This window comes from Canis lupus, chromosome 16, assembly GCF_048164855.1.
Source record: "Canis lupus baileyi chromosome 16, mCanLup2.hap1, whole genome shotgun sequence".
NCBI classification, from domain to species: Eukaryota; Metazoa; Chordata; class Mammalia; order Carnivora; family Canidae; genus Canis; species Canis lupus.
Genome location: NC_132853.1, coordinates 23,244,607 through 23,264,132, shown reverse-complemented (window position 1 = coordinate 23,264,132; position 19,526 = coordinate 23,244,607). Strand labels below are relative to the sequence as shown.

At 48.0% G+C, this 19,526-nt stretch overlaps 2 protein-coding genes and 1 long non-coding RNA gene across 8 annotated transcripts in view; 1 reads left to right on the top strand and 2 right to left on the bottom strand.

The window, feature by feature from the left end:
* Positions 1 to 2,897, bottom strand: part of TAF15 (TATA-box binding protein associated factor 15) — a 30,515-nt gene extending 27,618 nt beyond the window's left edge. The window contains exon 1 of one of the 2 annotated variants that reach the window (XM_072779547.1): positions 2,679 to 2,897. In XM_072779547.1, coding sequence (XP_072635648.1) covers positions 2,679 to 2,685 — 7 coding nt within the window. In that variant the 5' untranslated portion in view covers positions 2,686 to 2,897. The remainder of the gene's footprint in view (positions 1 to 2,678) is intronic. The other variant, XM_072779546.1, reaches the window with a different exon arrangement.
* A 52-nt stretch (positions 2,898 to 2,949) lies between these two features.
* The window catches only part of MMP28 (matrix metallopeptidase 28), a 34,441-nt gene continuing 17,864 nt past the window's right edge, over positions 2,950 to 19,526 (top strand). The window contains exons 1-2 of one of the 5 annotated variants that reach the window (XM_072779550.1): positions 2,950 to 3,289; positions 3,706 to 3,935. Coding sequence is in view for 2 of the 5 variants with exons in the window: in XM_072779548.1 (XP_072635649.1) it covers positions 14,332 to 14,442 (111 nt within the window). In the remaining 3 variants the exon portion in view is untranslated. Of the gene's footprint in view, positions 3,290 to 3,682; positions 3,936 to 14,260; positions 14,443 to 14,496; positions 14,664 to 19,526 lie in introns of those variants that run through there. The other 4 variants (XM_072779551.1, XM_072779548.1, XM_072779549.1 and 1 more) reach the window with 4 other exon arrangements.
* Positions 10,108 to 13,978, bottom strand: LOC140606332 (uncharacterized). The gene is made up of 3 exons (XR_012008670.1): positions 13,380 to 13,978; positions 10,552 to 10,732; positions 10,108 to 10,416 (listed from the first exon to the last, which is right to left on the bottom strand). It is a non-coding gene; the product is annotated as an uncharacterized lncRNA (long non-coding RNA).

Below are 19,526 nucleotides of genomic sequence, written 5' to 3'. Positions count from 1 at the left end.
TCAGTTCCCACTACCTGACTCTAACAGTCTCAAGGTTTCATCTATCCTTAGTTACTTGGGTGATAAAGTCTCAGGGCGCCTGGGTGGCTCAGTTGGTTAAGTGTCTGCCTTTAGCTCAAGTCATGATCATGGAGTCCTGGGAATGGCACCAAATCAGCTCCCAGCTCAGCTGGGGGCCTGCTTCTCCCTCTCCCTCTGCCCCTTACCCAAGTCTTTAAATGATGGGACCTACACCCTCCTCTTCAGGGCAACTGTCAAGCTAGCTCTAAGCTGGCTGGCTTCTACTTCATTTCTGGCAGTTAGGTCTTGCCCTTTCTTTTTTGTAAATTCTTCCACTTCTGGTGTTCGTAGATAGAGGATTTTCAATTTATTTTGGTCTGCCATATTGCCAAAATGAGAAGTATCAAAATTTTGTTAATTTTTGTATGTATAACTGATATTAAATTTGATTCTAACTTGAAGGTGTCAAATAGTTCACATTAGTAAACAATATTTGAATGTCTGAGAATCTGACAATATTTACACTTTTTACTTATTTATGGACTATGTAAGCACTTATATTTTATTAACCTTATAAGTTTTCTCTGTCAGGCATCTGGAATGGTTGAGCCTGCAAATGTTTAAAGGATTAACTAAACTTAATGCAATTAGCTATTTACGGGGAGTTTACTATAACATTTATTAACTGAAACATTCACCAAAAAACAAGTCAAAAAGTGCTTCTTTTTTATAAAGTCAGAAGTATTTTCATACATGTTTCACAAAATGTATAAACAGTATATAACACTAAGTAGAACTTAAAGATTCTCACTTTAATGGACTTCATTTAGAAACAATCAATTACTATAATGTTCTTTTTACATGTGAAAGCCAATCTTATTATTTAAAAAACTTAACTTACAAAGTGACAAGTATCTAGTGTCTTGGTACTTTGAAGATCACTACTAATGGATAAACCAGCTTACACTCTAATATGACACACTGATAATCCTGAATTTTGCAGATGGTAACCTCTAAAATTTAATCTTCCATAAAAGCTACGCAGTCTGATAAAAATAGCGATTGTTTTACACCAATAAAAATGTTCAAAATCAAGACACACCAATAGTTTTTAATGTCCGTTAAAACGATAAATTTCCCCATGAGGGTAGGACAATCTTTTTATTTTCTTTCCAAACCATGGAATGGGTCACACACTTCCTAAGGACATACTTCTAGATACTTCTGTGGAGCTTTATCAGATTTCATTCCAAATTATGCACCCAGTAAAAGATGTACCTACCAATGTCTACTTTTTTCTTTGTGCAAGGATTAAATGCTGAAAGAAGAGAGAAATCCTGTGCAGTTAACAGCCTCTTCCATCAGCTAAGTGCCCCCTTCCACAAAAGCTCAATATTCAGGCTTAACATTAATGTTACTCTGAGGAATGTTTATTATTCTTCTGTCCAGCCAGTCTTGTTAATTGGCCTCATCTCAGCCTGATACTTGCTTTTTGTCACATCATTTCCAACCTTCTACAAGACTGGATCTGCAGGGGGCAGGAGAAGGGGGGATTGTTTGGTTGTGGGGTTTTTTGGTTTTTTTTTGTTTTTGTTCTTTTTTTAATACCAACAGGTCCTCCCTTAAAAAACGTAAGACTGTGCCAGCAGTCACTTTCATCCCGATCGTAGGGCTTCAAGGAAATGTTCTGCTTTTCCACGTGAAACGTGACCTCTCATGATGTTTTCTAGCCAGTGAATAGCTGGATCTCTGCAGCCTGTGAGGTGCCCACAACAGAGGATCTTGTGCGGTTAACGAGGGCTGCTAAATCTAGAGAGCATTGGTGTTCCAGACTTTGTATTCGAGTTTAGCAGGATCTGAACTGACTGCCCTGAAGAGATCACTGCCTTTCGTGTAAGACTGCCTTTCCTCTGGCCTGCATGCTTTAAGGTGAACGCCACATGTACCTACAGAAGTCTATCCAGAATAGAAAAAGCTCTCTTTCAGGCTCTTGTGGGAGATAAACAACTGGAGGAAGGGGAGAAAAATGAAGAGGGTGAGGAGGAAGCTGAATTATATGCAAACACCCCCATTCAAATCCGAGTGATCTGCGGTAGTGGGAAATGTCGGTAAGTAGGATTTCGTGCAAGGCAACGTCCTTTGAAAGGGCTCCCAGAGCGTCAAGACCCCCACCTGATGAATGGGTGAGTCAGGAAGGCCCAGCTCCACTTCACAGATGGGGAAACTGAGGTACGAGGCGGCGAGACGGCTGGCCCGAGGCCTCGCTGAAAGATCTGAGGCGGAGCGGAGAACCAGAAGCACCGATTCTCTCAGGCGGATGCTCTAATCACGGGCTCCCCCCGCCCCTGCGATGGCGTAGACGGCCTCCGCCCCCCCCACCCTACCCCCCCACCAACTCACACACCCTCCCCGGGAGCTGCACGTCTCCTCAGGTTCCAAGGACAGGGTCAAAAAAAAGGAGGGAGCCCGATGCGCTCCCGCCGAGATTTGCAGACGGAGAGCGTTGGGAGCGTGCGTCCCTCCAGTCCAATATGGCGGCGGCCCCGACCGCCCCCCCACCCCGAGCCTCCCTCAGGGCCGGAGGCTCTCCCTCGGGGCCCCCAGGTGGGCGGGAAGACTGCCCAACCCCGCCAGGCCCCTTCTCGCCGCTGCCGCTGCTCGCTGAAGGAGTCACCTACCCGACATGACTAACGGCCGCAGCGCGGAGCCCCCAGAGCCCGCCGAGAACAAGGAATAGGAAAGCCAGGCGGCGCGGCGGCCGGAGCGGTACTGAGGGCGGCGCGGCGAGCTGAGCCCGACTGCGGGGCCTCGGCAGCCAATCAGAGGCCGGAGGACGGTACCACCGCGCCACGGCGCGAGGGGTGGTTCTGTACGAGCACCAGCCTGCGAACGCCGCGGACTTCAGAAACTGCCTCTCCTCTCCCCTCCGCGGGCGGTACCATTATTGAGAGGGAATTGAGAAGAGAAAGTACCAAAGCCGCCAGGAGCGTGGGGGAGGGAGCCGAGCCTACTCTCTCCGTCCTAGTTCCAGTCCTACTTCTGACTTTTATTGCGGCTGACAGAATTCGAGGTTGGGAAGCGAAAGAGGGGAGGCCTTATAAACACGGACTATTCGGTTAGAAAAGGCCTCTTTTCCCCTGAAATTTTGAATGGTATGCCCTCGCTCGCTCCGCGGTGGTTGCGGACAGCTGGAGCCACCTGGGGGCGTTGGGTGTCGCCGAGCGCGGGGACGGGAAAGTCGTGATCGCCTCCCGGTCTAACTACCTTGTCAAGTGAAACAGACTACAAGGTGAGACTGGAACAAATGCGCACATTAAAACGAAACCACAGGGACGCCTGGGTGCTCAGCGGTTGAGCGTCTGCCTTCGGCCCAGGACGTGATTCTGGGATCTGGGATCCGGGATCGAGTCCCTCATGGGGCTCCCTGCGAGGAGCCTGCTTCTCCCTCTGCCTGTGTCTCTGCCTCTCTCTCTCTCTCTCTCTCTCTCTCTCTCTCTCTCTCATGAATACATAAAAACAAAAACGAAACCACACGCGTACCCAGCCTTGAGAATGTGGTGGGGTGGGAGGTCGAGCTTTAGTTTTCAGGGCTGTCGTATGGCCAGCTCTAATTATCCGGCACCTTACATCATCTCATTTAATTCTCACAACACACTGATGAAATATTATCCTGACGTTACAGGCGTGATTACTCACTTGCCCTAGGTCGCACAACTAGTAAATGGCCAACGTGGAATTCGAATCCCAGTAACCAGACACCTTTGCCTGTGGATTTAACCATTACGCTGCACTCGCCTGGTGGGCGCTGGAGCTCCCGAGTATGAAATGAGGCTGTGAAAGCTCGGAGAGTACAAAAGGACATTTTCCCCCAAGGGCATCGCAACATCTGAATGGAGCCAGAGAAGAAGAGCGAGAAGTTGACCTAGTGAAGTGGGGTAATAAAGCGCTTTACACTAGTTGTAAAACAAGTAATTCTGTGTGGTTGGAGTTTACTCTCCAGGGAAGAATGGTAGATGAGGCCAGAAAAGTAGAGGGCTAAATAGTCCATACCTTGCAAAATACAGTGCATTAGGGTTTGTGCTTTATCTTGAGGGCGCTGGGAAGCCAGAGGATTTTAAAGGAAGGTCACATTTGCATTTCCAGCCTGCAGTATGAAGAATGAATGGAGATGATAGATGCCTAAAAAAGCAAGGGGGCCAATGCGATCATTCTGGGGAGAGATCACAGTGCCCTGGAATTATGTTATAACTTGGGGATAGAGGTAAATGAAGAGAGATCCCTGAGATAATTCTGTGGTAGACCGGGCAAGATCTAGTGACCAATTTGGGAGAGAGGAGCTAAGGGAGAGTGAGAAGTGAATTACGAGTTTCCCACTTAGATGAGTGGTCAGATGGTGATATCATTCACTGTGGTGGAGAACAGGAGGAGGAGCAAGCTGGAGGTGAAGGTAGAGGGAGAAGTTCAGAATTAACATCTTCAGGTCAGAAAAATGACATGAGGTCATCTCTCCTCATTATACTATCAGTAATTGAACACTCAACTTTAGATATCGAGGGTCACAGAGCTCTCTGGATACGTCCAAACAAGCAAAGTTAAAGGAATAAAAATTCCTTCATGACTAAAAATGATTCAGCCATTCAGCCTGTACACTGAGGAAGGCAACCCAGAGGGGGAAATAATGGGCATGTGCAATCACAGGAGAGCATTGTGTTAGGGTTGGGGTAAACTTCTAGATTGTTCTTTTTTTATTTTATTTTTTTACTATTGGGTTTTTTTTTTTAAGATGGAAATACAAAAGGTATTGTTCATCATTGTCCCCTTAAGTTTGTACCATCAGTTCATTCATTCATGCATGTATGCATTCTTCACTCAACTGCCATCTCCTGAGGTCCACTTGATGTCAGGCCTTGGAAGGCCTGGAGGTAGAGAAATAGGAAGCACAATGATCCTGTCCTCCAGAAACTCCAGTCTCATAAAAAAGACAATAAAAACCTTTTTTTTTTTTTTAATTTTATTTATTTATTCATGAGAGACACAGAGAGAGGCAGAGGGAGAAGCAGGCTCCATGCAGGAAGCCCGATGTGGGACTCGATCCTGGGACTCCAGGATCACGCCCTGAGCCAAGGGCAGACGCTCAACTGCTGAGCCACCCAGGCGTCCCACAGTACAAACCTTTAATTCCAAAAACCACTGAATGTGTTAGAATTGGAAGATGCAGACGGTGCTCCGAAAACAGAGTAAGAGCACCTAGCCCACGCGAAGGATGGACAAGGTATTAAGGAAGGCTTCCTGAAGGAGATACCTCCTAAGCTGAATTTCAAAGAAAGAACAGGAATTAGGCCAGGGGTGTATATCAGGAACAGCATGCTCCGGGTAGAAAGGGCTGTATTTGCAGAGACTATGAGAGAGAAAAGTGCCAGGAATTGCAAGTGGTTCTGTCTGGCTTGTCTGTAGACCTGCAGAAGTGGACAGTGGTGATAAATGATGAGTGAAAGAAGTACACAGAAGCCACATCTTGAAGAGCTTTGTGTGCCTCAGAGGAATTTGGATACTAAATCAAAAACAATAGAAAAGAGGCACCTGGTTGACTCAATCCAAAGAGCAGGTGATTCTCGATCTCCAGGTGATGAGCTCAAGCCCCACGTTGGATGTAGAGATTACTTTAAAAATAAAATCCTGCGCAGCCCTGGTGGCCTAGCGGTTTAGTGCCGCCTTCAGCCCAGGGTGTGATTCTGGAGTCCCAGGATCGAGTCCCATATCGGGCTCCCTGTATGGAGCCTGTGTCTCTGCCCCTCTCTCTCTCTCTCTCTCTGCGTCTCTCATGAATAAATAAATAAAATCCTTAAAACAGCAACAATGTGGAACTTCTGGGGAATCTAATCAGAGGAATGGCATTTAGATTTTTATATTCATTATTTCTTTCAATATTCTGGACAGCTCCATGAAACAGGTATTACTGTTGTCCACATTTTGTAGATGAGAACACTGGGGCTCCAGGAAGTGAATCTCTTTACCAAGTTCACACAGCTAATTAGGGACAGAAGCAGAGCTCACATCCAGGCCTTTGGACCCAAGCCCAGGGTCCTTTTTTACAGCATCCCTGGTCTCTCAAACATGAAACACAGAACTCCTCCCAAGTCTGTATTGCTCTGGGGCTTCTTCCCAAGGGCCTTCTCTACCAGGAACTGATTCACATATTGAGTCCTGTTGCCTCCTGTCTTCCAGGCTTTTGCCTGTGAATGATTACTGGAACCAACTTTAATCTTCACCCAGCCATTCTTCATGCTACAGGATCCTGCTCCCTCTGCATCCACTATCCTGGCCTCACTCTGCACAGTTAGGGAAGACAGCAGGTACATTTTACACATCAGCTTTAGCAGACTGTACCTGGAAAGGTCTTAGTACAGGACCTGTTTGCCCTTGATCCATTCTTCAGGTTCTCACTTGGAGAGCTAACCCCCTACCCCCACCCCAGGCTACCTTCCAGTTTCAGAGATTCCCTCAGGTGGTAGCTTCCAGCTAGAATCGGCCAATAGGCAACTTGGTGGAAAATCAGATGGTGAAAAAAGGGAGAAGCCTGGGTTATGTCTCCCCGTCCTTCTCTGCCATCAGCAGTGTCTCAAGCAGCATCTGTCTTCTCCAGAGAGCATTTCTATCTGTGACCCTGACTCCTGGGATTCTGTAACCTCAATCCTTCAACCCTCCCTCCATCACTCCAGCCTATGGCTGGTAGTCTTGCTGTTAAAAATTTCTGAGTTGCTTCCATCTCCTGTTTGGCTTCCCAACCCTTCCACCGCAGGTGTAGTCCCTTGTAGGGCCCTGTAAGGACAGTGAACTTTCTTAGAGTGAGAGGGGAAGCCAGGAGAGGGAGCCACTTAAGCAGAGCCACGATGGGATCTGACTTGTATTACTGGCGTTGCTCTGGCTGCTGTCTTGAGAATGGACCATAGGGGGCAGAAAGGTTATTGTTCCCACCAGAGTAAAAACCAGACCACAATGATCTTTTGTCTCTTTTGAAATCCTGTGGAACTCTTAGTTGTACCACATCTTTTGAGGCTTGCTACCTGATTAGATGCTGATTTGTTTTCCAGCTGGGTTGCCTAGTTCCCCTCTGAACTTCGCGTGTGTCACATAGTGCCTGAAACAGTAGGCACTGGGACGCCTGGGTGGCTCAGTGGTTGAGCATCTGCCTTTGGCTCAGGGTGTGACCCCGCGGTCCTGGGATTGAGTCCCACATCAGGCTCCCTGCATGGAGTCAGCTCCTCCCTCTGCCTACGTCTCTGCCTCTCTGTGTCTCTGATGAATAAATAAATAAAATTAAAAAAAAAAAACAGTAGGCACTAAAAGGTGGGGGCGGGGGAGTGCTTGTATTTAACGAATGAATAAATAAATGAGGGGGGAAATGGCATGACCTGACTGACTTGTCTGTAAACTCATCAAGCTCAAAGACCTTTTTTAAAGATTTTATTTATTTGAGAATGAGAGAAAGCATGAGCAGTTGGGAGGGGCAGAGGGAGAAGCAGACTCCCAGAGAAGCTGGGAGCCTAATGTAGGGCTCAATCCCAGGACCCTGAGATCCTAACCTGAGCCACCCAGGCACCCTCAAAGACCTTCTGTAGGAATTTGCTACATCTCCCACAAGCACCAAGTAAGAGTTCACAGAGCATTGTTCAAAGACTGACAGCCGGCTCTGTGCCAGGTATCACAGGCTGTAAGCAGTCCTAGCCATCATCACCACCCTCCCACCCTTACCCCAGGAGATGTCCCTGGAGCTCTGCTCCAGCCTTCCTAGAGAGCAGGCCTCCTGCGAAGATTTCCCTGAGGCTCTGCACCGGCAGGAGTTGATTCCTTGCAAATGACCTATCCTCTGGACGGTGGCAGGCACTTCCTGTTTGGGGTGGAAAGGAACCAGACACTTTCCTGTTAGCAGGTCTTTTAAGCAAAGCAGCAGATGCTGAGCAGGTCCTGGCCAGCCTTTCAAGCCAGATGCCTGGCAGTTAGACAGTCTTTATGTGGAAGGGAAGTGGGGCACAGAGCCAGATTGGCTAGGCTTTTATTGTGCTCCTTGCAAGTCCCCTGGGTCCTGCTGTGTGTAAAAAACAAACCAGAAGAGGCTGTCGCCCTGCGCCCTGTAAAATCCTGCAAAATCGTGATGAGGATTAGGATAGATGGGGCTGCACTGAACCAGAAAGCACTCATTGCCTGGCAAGGAGGTGCTCATGTGTTTGTCCTAGGGCAGGCTTGTGTATGTCATCTGGATATGAGCATATCCCAGCGTGAACCTGTGCAGAGAATACATGCATGTATGCACCCAATATCTACCACTTGATAGGATTTGACAGTTAATAATTGTCTAGTTTGCTCCCTATAGCAAATCGGGGTAGCAGAAAAGGCAGGGATTATTGTCCTGTTTTAAAATGGCAGAAACTCAGAGAGGTTAGTAGACTTGCAAGGGATAACAGAGTAAGAACAGATTAAGATTCAAACCCAGGTCTGTCTCACTCCAAATTTTCTATTCACTGCTTTTTCCAATCTCCTATGAGCATGTGCATGTTTGTTTCGGTACAGGGAGGTAGATAGGCAGGTAAACTTGTGAACGTGACCCAGACTAAAGAGAGCACATCCATATGTGCTAGAGAGAGGAAATTTCTCTTCCAGAGGCAGAAGTGGTTGCTAAAGAGTCAGGACTTCTAAAATTGAATCACAGCTAAAAATCCATGGAGGTTATAGTCAATAATGAATCCAAATTATCACAGCTAACCTCCTCACAACTCTGGGGAACACTTCCTCTTCAGGACTCCCAAACTAATCCCATGTCTTTCTTTTTCTTATTCCTATGATTGTGATTTGGGGAGTTTGGTCATTCTCTTAGTGCTTTTCTCCAAAGCCCAGAATTCCTTCTGATAAAATCTACTTTGTGTTCTGCACACTTCCTGGGAAGGAGGAAGGGGCAGAGACAAAGCTAATTGTTTCTCATAAGAGAGAAACTGAGGCCCAGAAAGGGCCTTGTCCAGGTCCATACATCCTGCCTGATTCAAGGGGTCCTGGTCAGGAAGACAATTCACTGGCCAGCTGCTGCCTTCTGTCAGAGAAGAAAGAATGGCCCAGGCAGCTGCCAGCCACTCCCTTGGGCATGCAACATGCCCAAGCTCTGGCATGAGTCTCACAGAAATCCTGTCCACTCTGGGAGAACTGGGAGGAACTGTGGATTTGAACTGAGCCCCAGTGCAGAGAGAGAGAGGGGGGAAGCAGCTCTTTCTGAAGAGGAGAAATGGAGAGGATTGCCAGCCTAGCTGGATCAGGAACTTGTTCAGCCAAGACAGGGAAGGAGGGAAGGAGAGAGCCAGACCCTTGGAAAACCTAGCCCCATCTTCTCCTTGATCATTGTTATCTAGTATTTAGTGATTTAGTAGGTCTGGCATTGAGCTCAGGAATCTGAATCTTGGGACACCTGGATGGCTTCATGGTTGAGCATCTGCCTTTGACTTGGGTTGTGATCCCGGGGTCCTGGGATCGAGTCCCACATTGGCCTCCCTGCAGGGAGCCTGCATCTCCCTCTGCCTGTGTTTCTGCCTCTTCTCTTTCGGTGTCTCTCATGAATAAATAAATAAAATCTTAAAAAAAAAAAAAGGAATCTGAATCTTTATTATGTGCCTCCAGGTGATTCAATGCAGGTGATCCAGTGATCTTTTGACTTGAGGTGAGACAGTATAGCGTTTAGGAGCTCAAGGTCTGGGACACCTGGGTGCCTCAGCAATTGGGCGCCTGCGTTAGCCGGTCCTGGAGACCTGGAATCGAGTCCCACATGGGGCTCCCTGCATGGAGTCTGCTTCTCCCTCTGCCTGTGTCTCTGCCTCTCTCTCTGTCTCTCATGAATTAAATAAATCCCTATAAAAAAAAAAAAAGAGCTCAAGATCTGGAGTTATACTATCTGGGTTTGAACCCTGGCTCCGTTCCTAGATTTGTGACCTTGGACAAATGATATAATCTCTGTGCCGCCGTTTCCTCATCTTTAAAATAAAGATGCTTATAATAGTAGCTTTCTCATAAGGAAGCTGCAAAGATTCAATGACACAATTTATGCAAAGCACATAACACATACATGGCACATGTTAATATCTCAGTGAGTATTAACCACTATTATTTGTTCCAATTCCTCATTCCCATCCCCACCCCCACTCCCACCAGAGGAAGAAATAATGGTATTGGATTAACACAGGAACTTGTCTTCAGAGGATTGTTTTGGATGTGATTGATCCAAAACCATTCTCCCTCCCACCCCATCATTCTTCCGATGCTCTTGCTGTGGACTGAGCTTCTTCCAATGAAATACTCTGCCTTTCTCATCTTCCTTTCTCCATGCTCCTCTCAGATGGCACGCCACCCCATCCAAAGTTATTTGGCTCAGGATGTGTCCTGGAAAGTAAAAACATACAGCAAGTCAGTTGTGGAGCTGCATAGGCCCCTGGATTCCTGAAGAAGATCACAGAATTTGGTGCTCTGGGACTTAGTAAACTTTTGAGGCAGAAAGGAATTGAAACACCTGCTTACCCAGGTTCTAACCAAGGAAACAAGCTGTCTTCCTAGGAAATTGAGACATCCTATGCCAAAGCATGGTTGAAGCCCAGGATGAGTGCGTTCTGCATAAATTCTTGCACATCCAAGTCTGGATGGTATCTCCAAGGGACCACAAACAGATGAAGTGGAACAGGTGAGGATTGGATGAAATAATCTAACCAAGAACACAAAAGGAAAACAGAGGAAGTAAACGTTCAAACACAACCATGGTGGCTAGTTTTTGAGGTTCAGGGGCCATTGCTAACCTGGGAGGCAGAGAAAGGCAGGTTCAGCTCTCTGAGTGTCTCAATCCTTCCAGTCACTCAGCCCTCCAGGGAAGCACTGCTTCCAGCCTTCCTCTCTCCTCCCAGTGCAGCGTAAATGGACACCCTCTGGGATGTGCTGGAGAGAGGGGTGGAGAAATTCTGCCTGGAGGGAGAACTGGCAAATCTGGGCTTGACTCCAGCTTGGCCAACAGTGTCCTAGCCAGCTGGTGCTCCTCAGAGCTACCTGCCCTAAAGCAGAGTTGTATCTAGCCTTTGTCACCTATTGATGTGGAGAAAGGGGAACCCTCTTGCACTGTTGGTGGGAATGCAAACTGTTGCAGCCACTCTAGGAAACAGTACAGAGGTTCCTCAAAAAGTTAAAAATAGAACTACCTTATGATCCAGCAGTCACACTACTAGGTATTTACCCAGAGAATACAAACATAACAAGTCAAAGGGATACACACACCCCAATATTTACAGCAACATTATCCACAATAGTCAAATTATGGAAACAGCCCAAGTGCCCATTAATTGATGAATGGATAAAGATGTGAGATATAGGTGTGTGTGTGTGTGTGTGTGTGTGTGTATATATATATATATATATATATATATATATATATATATATATTCTATTACATATATGTAATAGAATTTTACTCAGCCATAAAAAAGAATGAAATCTTGCCATTTGTAATAGCATGGATGGAGCTAGAGAGTACTGTGCTAGGCAAAATAACTCAGAGAAAGACAAATACTATATGATTTCACTCTTGTAGAATTTAAGAAACAAAACAAACAAGCAAAGGGGAAAAAAGAGAAGCAAACCAAGAAACAGACTTTTAACTATAGGTAACAAAAACCAACGGTTATCAGAGGGAAGGTGGGGGATGGGTGAAATAGGGGGTAGGGATTAAGAAGTGCACTTGTGATGAGCACAGGTGTTATATGGAAGTGCTGAATCACTCTAACTGTACACCTGAAAGTAGTATTACACTGTATGTTCACTAACTGAATTTAAATAAAAACCTAAAAAAAATCCTTGGTCAAGGGCAGTGTATGCCACATCACACATGCAACCTTCAGACAACACATGCACACAGACATACACACATACTCTTGGGTTGCTAGATAAAATAGAGGCCACCAAATTAAACTTGAATTTCCTATTAACAATTAATCATTGGGATCCCTGGGTGGCGCAGCGGTTTGGCGCCTGCCTTTGGCCCAGGGCGCGATCCTGGAGACCCCGGATCGAATCCCACATCGGGCTCCCGGTGCATGGAGCCTGCTTCTCCCTCTGCCTATGTCTCTCTGCCTCTCTCTCTTTCTCTCTCTGTGACTATCATAAATAAATAAAAATTTTAAAAAAAGAATTCAAAAAAAATCATTTTTTTAGTCTAAGTATGTCCCAAATGTTGCATTAGTACATACTTATTCTAAAAAATTATTTGTCGTTAATCTGGTGCTCAAATTTAACAGGACATCCTGTATTTTTATTTGCTAAATCTAGAAACGCTACCCCACCAGCTTCAGAATCTCCCTCCTCTCTTAGCTCAGGGCAGGACTTTGCTTGAACCTGCAGCCTGTCACAGTGCTGTCCTTAGTTGAGAACCTTCGTTCCAGTCTGCCCTGCTAGACTGAAAGCTCTCTGAGGGGAAGGCCCAGGCCTTGCCCACCATCTGTGGGCCTCCGTTCCAGGCAAGGACGCTCCTCACGGATGTGCACAAGGGCATGGGCGGAGAAGGGGCATGGATGGACTAACAGATCCATTACAACTCTATGCCCACTGCAGGGCCCTGGCTCAGGCGGGGCGAAGGCCACTTTTTATTCACTGGCCTGCGCCCCAGATGCGCCCGTTTCTAATTGGTTCGCCAGGAGGAGAGTCCCCTTTTCATTGGTCGGCTGGGAGGTGGGCGGGGCCTATTTCCAATTAGACCCCCGTAGGGACCCTCTTTCAAAATCTGTCCAAGAGGTGCCTTTTAGACATTCCTCCACCAGACAGACACCTTTTTTTTTTTTTTTTTAAATAACACAAAAACCTGTGTGCTACTGAGGCTTTAAACCTTAGGATAAGAACACTGCAATACATTTGCTCAGCACCTTAGACATTCCAAACTACTTTACACTATGAACTCAGGGGATCCGCACAAACAGTCCCCCAGAGGTCAGTATCATTGCGCCGTTTAAATTTCACAGATTAGCAAATTGAGACCAGAAGAGGGAGAGCACCCTGCTCGCAGTCACCAAGGCAATTAATGAAAACAGTTTACTTTTGTTCAGTGTGAGTTTAGTGCAGGCTCTCACATAAATATCGTTTCATTCCCCCTTTGCTAAGGACTCTGTGGAATACATAAAGCCAAGCACTTTACACTCATTTTCTCTTTTAATCTTCATGCACCTCTGAGAACTAAATGTCATCTGCTCTCATTTTATCGATGAGGAAACTGAAGCTCGAAGTGGTTAAATCTTTTGCCAAAAGTCACGAAGCTGCAGCCTACCACTTATTAATTGCATACTGCACGATGTCAGGTACAGTGCTCAGTTACTTACAGACATTATTCCCTCCTTTAATGCTCCCTAAACCACATGATATTGGTATTCTTATTATCGACATTTAGTGATGAGAAAAATGTGTTCAGAGGGACGTCTGGTGGCTCAGTAGTTGAGCATCTGCCTTCTGCTCAGGGCGAGATCCGGGTCCTGGAATCGAGTCCCACGTCGGGGTCCCCGCAGGGGGCCTGCTTCTCCCTCTGCCTGTGTCTCTGCCTCTCTGGGGTGTCCTTCATGAATAAATAAATAAAACCTTTAAAAGAAAAGAAAAAATATGTGAGTGACTTGCCCAAGACCACACAACCAGCAAGTAACTGAAGCAGGATTCACCGGCTAGTAAAGAAACAGATCTAGAACTCAAACCCAATCCTTCTGACCCCAGCCCAAGGCCTGGCTCCCTGCCAGCCCGGCTGAAATGATCAGTGACCCTCAGGTCGGCCAGGACCCTCCCTGATGGAAGTCTTAGGTAGCCCTTCTTCCCCCGCCCTCCCGGGAGCGACCCGGATCCACTGGAGGTGGCCGGCGAGAGGGAGGGTGGGCAGGGCGGCGGCGGGCACCCGGCCAGGCGGTGCAGCCTGCGGAAGAGGCTCCGGGACCGCGGCGCGTTCCAGCGGCGGAGCGGAGTGGGTGGGGCCGGAGTGCCCGGCCCCCGCCCCCGCCCCCGCCCCCGCCCCTCCTGCCTCCCTTCCTCCTTTGCCTTCCCGGTCCCGGGGCGGGCGACCCGCAGGCAGGCGCTGCTCCACCCCGGGCCGGCTCCCGGCGAAGCGCCCGGCGGGGCCGCCCTGCGCACGGAGCCGGGGCCCCCGCGAGTCCCCGGTGCCTCCCGCTCCGCGCAGGGGCGGCGCAGGGCTGGAGCCTCCGCGGGGCCCCGGGCGCCGCTGACCGCCTGGAGCAGCCCGGCGCGCGGGGCCTGCCCACGGGTCCCGCGCCCCGCGTGGGCGGCGGGGTGGATATGGCTGCGCGTGTGGGCCTCCTGCTGCGCGCCCTGTGGCTGCTGCTGTGGGGCGGCCTGGACGCCCAGCTCGCCGAGCGCGGAGGCCAGGAGCTGCGCCGGGAGGCGGAGGTAACGGAGGCGTGAGGGGCGGCGAGCGGGGCGCGAGCCGGAGACCCTCCGGAACTTTGCAGGCAGGTCAGCCAGCCTCTCCTCCGAGCTGGCAATGCGCGTCACCCTGCCCCGCGGCTCACACAAAGCCTGGGGCGCGTTCTCCCCGGCCGGAGCTGGGACCACACAGGCGCGCGGATCTGCATTGACCTTCCCGGACGGGGGAAGGAGGAAGCGACCAGGTGGGACAGGCGGGCAACAGCTGGGAGAGAGGTAGCCCCGGCACCCCAGCTAGGCACAGAGCTGCTCTGCGGTCCCTCGCCGCCGAGGCAGCATTCGTCGGGTGCCCCGAGCCCTCGCAGAGGCTGCAGAGCCCCCCTAGATCGGTGAGGTGGACAGGGTGTCACCGGCAAGCGGGGACACAGGAGACAGCACTGGCTTCCTGGGCTGGTGCTGCCGCGCGACCAGCTTGAACAAGTCAGCGTCCAAGCTCGGGACTGGTTTCTTAGCCTGTAAAATGGGTGAGAGTATTTTAGCCTCAAGAACTGCTTCTAAGGAGCTTTGGAACGGTGCTTCGGGACCGGACTTGAGAAAGGGCGGGGACGTGGAGGTGAACCTTAATTTAAAACTTCTCCTTTCATTTTCGTGAGTAGGACTAGGGTCACCACTATTTTAAGGAGAAGTTCTAAATTCCTGAGCCCGGTGCCCTGCCCTGAGAAAGACTCTTGCTCCCTAAAGAGCTTCATTCCTGCTCTAAAACTCCCAGTCAAGAACTTCTCAGTACCCTCCCATTCCCCTTCCCTAGAAGAGGCATGCTGGATCTAAGAAACCTCCAGAATGAAGAAGCCCCCACCGAATGGCTCTTCCTTCCATCAGCCAGCTCCCATCACTATTCTGGAATATTTGGAAATAACCCTGTTTCAACAACGAGGTCCCCCCTCTCCCATTCCAAGCGCTGGTCTCTTGTTTTGTGCTCTCTGCTTCTGCACATTTGGGAATCGCTGTTTCACTGAATTTAGAATCTTACAACATCAAGTGTACAGTCCTCATGGCCCCAGGAGAAGGCTTCTGTCTACCAAGCCAAGTCCTATTAAGAGTCCCATACCACCTCCCCCCAAGTCTGGGTCCCAGGCAATCCTTGGCAGGAGAACAGAGACAATATCTCTGCCGCCCATGCCTGTGGTGGCCCCAGATGGAGAGAATTTAATCTTGGGGTGTGCTTGGGAAACATAATACTAAGCAGATTGAGTCTCTTGCAGTCTATTTAACAATATTGGGGGAAGGGGAGTTTTTACCTCTGAGAACAGGACATATTTTAAAAGTATAAAAAACTCTGGAAATGTGGATGTGTTTCTAAATGCCTATGCATGTACATATGTACGTATATGCAAATTGGGGGTGTTAGTATGTCTATATGTGCTTCTGTAAATGGCTAATTGCAAGAACTTCAGTATCAGACAGATGTGTGTGCAAACCAAAAGTGAATCATTTAATCTCTCTGAACCTCAGTTTTCTTCTCTGTACAATGGAGGTTACAAATGCTTGTTTCATAAGACTGTTGTGGGTTTCATGGAGATAATGCATATAAAACACTCAGCACAGTGCCTGCTCTGTAGGACACAGTCTATAAAAGGAAATTGCTCTCAATACTCTTCTCATTATTATCTGTATCATTATTTTAGGGAACAGAGCTTCAGATTAAAAGTCCTGACCTGATCAGGGCACTTGGGTGGCTCAGTCAGTTAAGCATCTGACTTCCGCTCAGGTCATGAGCTTGGAATCCTGGGATCAAGCCCTGCTCAGCAGGGAATCTGCTGATTTCTCTGCCCCTCTCCTCACTCATGTTCACTCACTCTCTCTCTCTCAAATACATAAAAATCTTCAAAAAAAAAAAAAAGTACTAGCTCAGTGACTAGCTCTCCTAGAACAATAATACAGGACAAAATATGCTAGAAAACTATTTTCAGCATTCGACAACAGGAGGCACAGAGCTATAATTCCTAGGAGATGGTGTTGCAGTTACTATGGCTACATTATAAATTACCCCAGAACTTAGTGAAGTAAAACAAACATTTATTATGTGCATAGATACTATGTGTCAGGATTTCAAACAGGGCACATCAGGGCAGTGTGTCTCTACAATGTTCAGGGTTGGAATCATCTGGCTGTCGGGGGCGGGGGGGGGCACCATTCTCTCCTATGGGCCTATCCACGTGGTTTCTCCATATCGGCTAGTTTGGTCCCAAATTTGGTAGTTGGGTCTCTAGAATGAGTATTCCAAAAGAGAGAGAGAGAATGAGAGAGAGAGGGCAAGCAGAAGTCAAATCCTCTTTAGGACTGAGACTAAGGAGTGTCATAGCATCACTCTGCTATACCACATTGGCTGGAGCAGTCACCAGCTCCAAGTCAAGGGGAGGGAACATAACCCCCACAATCAATGGCAGGAGTGTTGAAGTCACTATAAGAAGAGCATGGGAATGGGAGATGTTATTGTGGTCATTTAGGGAAATGCAACCATCCACAGAAGGGAATCACAAAGTGAGCCCAGTGATCACCCTGGCTCTTTGCTCAGGTGTGATTCCTTGACTCCAGTGCAGAGAGCTAGACCCCCAGTAAAGTACAGCACTCCTGCTGAGCTCGTGGGCAAAGTTCAGAGTTCAGGACAGAGAAGGAAAGAAAGAATAAAAATAAGCTGTGTGATCTTAAGCTAGTCCCCTCACTGCGGCAGGCTACAGTTTCCTCCTCTGTAAAATAAGGGAGTCAACTTCTTAAATGACTCTCTTAGTGCTAACCTTCTTTGGCTCTGGTGTGTTTGTATGCCGGTGCCTGCGTGTGTCTGTGTTCCCATGTCTCCCCGTTTGTATCTCTGTGCCCTGTGTGCATGGCTATATGTGTCCCTTATGTGCATACAAAATAATAAAGTTGAGAGTTTTCCAAAGTGGGCTTTGCCTGGGAGGAGACTGACCACTTACAAAAGCTGCATTATGAACAAGTTCATTGTTGCCCACTTGGGAAAACCAGTGCTGCTCATGACACTAGTGAGTAGGAAGGGCCTCCACTGCTGAGCTACAAGATTGAGAGTTAATGAATGACATCATCACCTTGGCCCCCCTCCCGTTTGCAACCAGGCCCTGTCCTGTTCTTGGGTGACACAGACTGTCCCAGGGGATCTGCCTACTGTGCTTCATTAAACACCCAGGTGGTATGTCCAGGAACCTGCCTTCCATTTGGTGGTCTATGCATATCTGCACAGCTGCTCCCAGTGCACCAGTACACCAAGAAGCTGGCTAGTTCGTTTCTCCAGGGAAACATTGCAGCTTCTGTGGAGTATCCACCCCCAGATGCAGTGTCTGTTTCTCATATCCCAGAGCCATTCATTTGACTTTTTATGAGTCAGAAATCCAGAAGCCCGGGTGTGGAAACTGTTCCCAAGGGCTGAGCACAGTGACTCATGGGTGCAGGGTGAATAGAAGTGCACAAGAGGCTCTGGAGGGTCCCAGAGGACCATGAGCTGGTGGAAAAGCAGTTGTCAAACAAGTTTGAAAACCAAGGGATCTAAGCAAAACGTGGGCGGTGGAAGCAGGAACATAGTAAGGAGACAAGTGGACAACTCTCCCGAAATCCAGCCTTGCTTACGGCATTATTTTGTGCCCTAAATTTAGCCCTACAAGACTAGGGCGGACCATGAGTCCATACAGTACAATTATTTAGCATTAGAAAAAGTATAAGAGGGGTTTGGATGGAGACTGATCAGCTAATATTTTCCAACTTCCTTAAGGACAAAAAATTATAGGAAGGGGGGTTATAGCAAGAGGGTATCTAGGCTACACCCAGACAGAACTTTATGAATATGAGACCAGGAATGAGGAAAAGGAAGAGAAGTTTAAGGGGGTCAGACAGAGGGAAGGGAAGGCATTTGCCCCCAATAAAGGGAAAGGATCTGAGTGGATCCCACTGCCCTGGGGCCTTCAGGAGATCCTAAGAGCAGAGAGCAAAAGGAACATAGTTGCCTCTTGCTGAGTACCTGTGTCTTGTCAGATGACCTGTTAGGGGTGTGATGGGAGATGTACTCCCAGCTTCTATTGAAAGCCGGAGTCCACCACCAAAGCAGCTTCTTTCTCTGCTCTGGGCCTGGACCTGCTTACAGAGGAGGAAGAAGGAACCCAGCTAGAAATATCCCCAGCTTTTTTCTCATTTGATAATTGTTTCCCCGGTGGAGAGAGAAGGGGTTCCATGCCTTCAGTTTCAAAGCCCCTGAGTCACTTGTGTGAATGTGAAATCCTGGGATAGGTGTCAGAGGATCTGAACTCAAGTACTGGTTCTGTTGCTCACTTAGGATCCTTTGGCAAGACACTGCTTGCTCCCCTGAGACTTACTGTCCTCCTCTTTACCATGGGATTATCAACACCTGTCCTGCCTATATTCTTGCAAGATTACTGTGAAATTCAGAGGTGCAAAACCCTTAAAAGCTCTATATTAGTCAAGGCTCAGCACTCAGTTCATTGGGCAGTGTGCTGGAGAATCTCTCTCTCTCTCTTTCTCTGTCTCTCTCTGTCTCTCTCTCTCTCCCTTCCTCTCTCTGTTTCAAATAAATAAATCTGAAAAAATTCTTGGTCTCAGTTTTGCTCCTGCAGTTCTTTGATGTGGAGGGTGTCCCAGCCACTCTGTAGACATAAGACTCAGAGCTGCCCTTCCAAGACTTTACTAACAAAGTTCTGTTCCTGCAATAAAGCTCTGTGACTATAGCAAGAAAATTTTTTGCTATAAAGTTTTTAATGGGGGCAACTGTCATGAAGCTTTCCCAAGACATCTCATCTATTTGTTTTAAGATTTTATTTATTTATTCATGAGAGATACAGAGGAGAGGCAGAGACATAGGCAGGAGGAGGGAGGAGAAGAGAGGCATAGAGACATAGGCATAGAGAGGGAGGAGAAGCAGGCTCCACGCAGGAGCCCGATGCAAGACTCGATCTCGGAATTCCAGGATCACGTCCTGAGCCGAAGGCAGAAGCTCAACTGCTGAGCCACCCAGGCATCCCAGGCATCTTATCTTCTTACTGGATTTTCATGACATTCCTGCAAGAAACCTAAATCATTCTTACCTG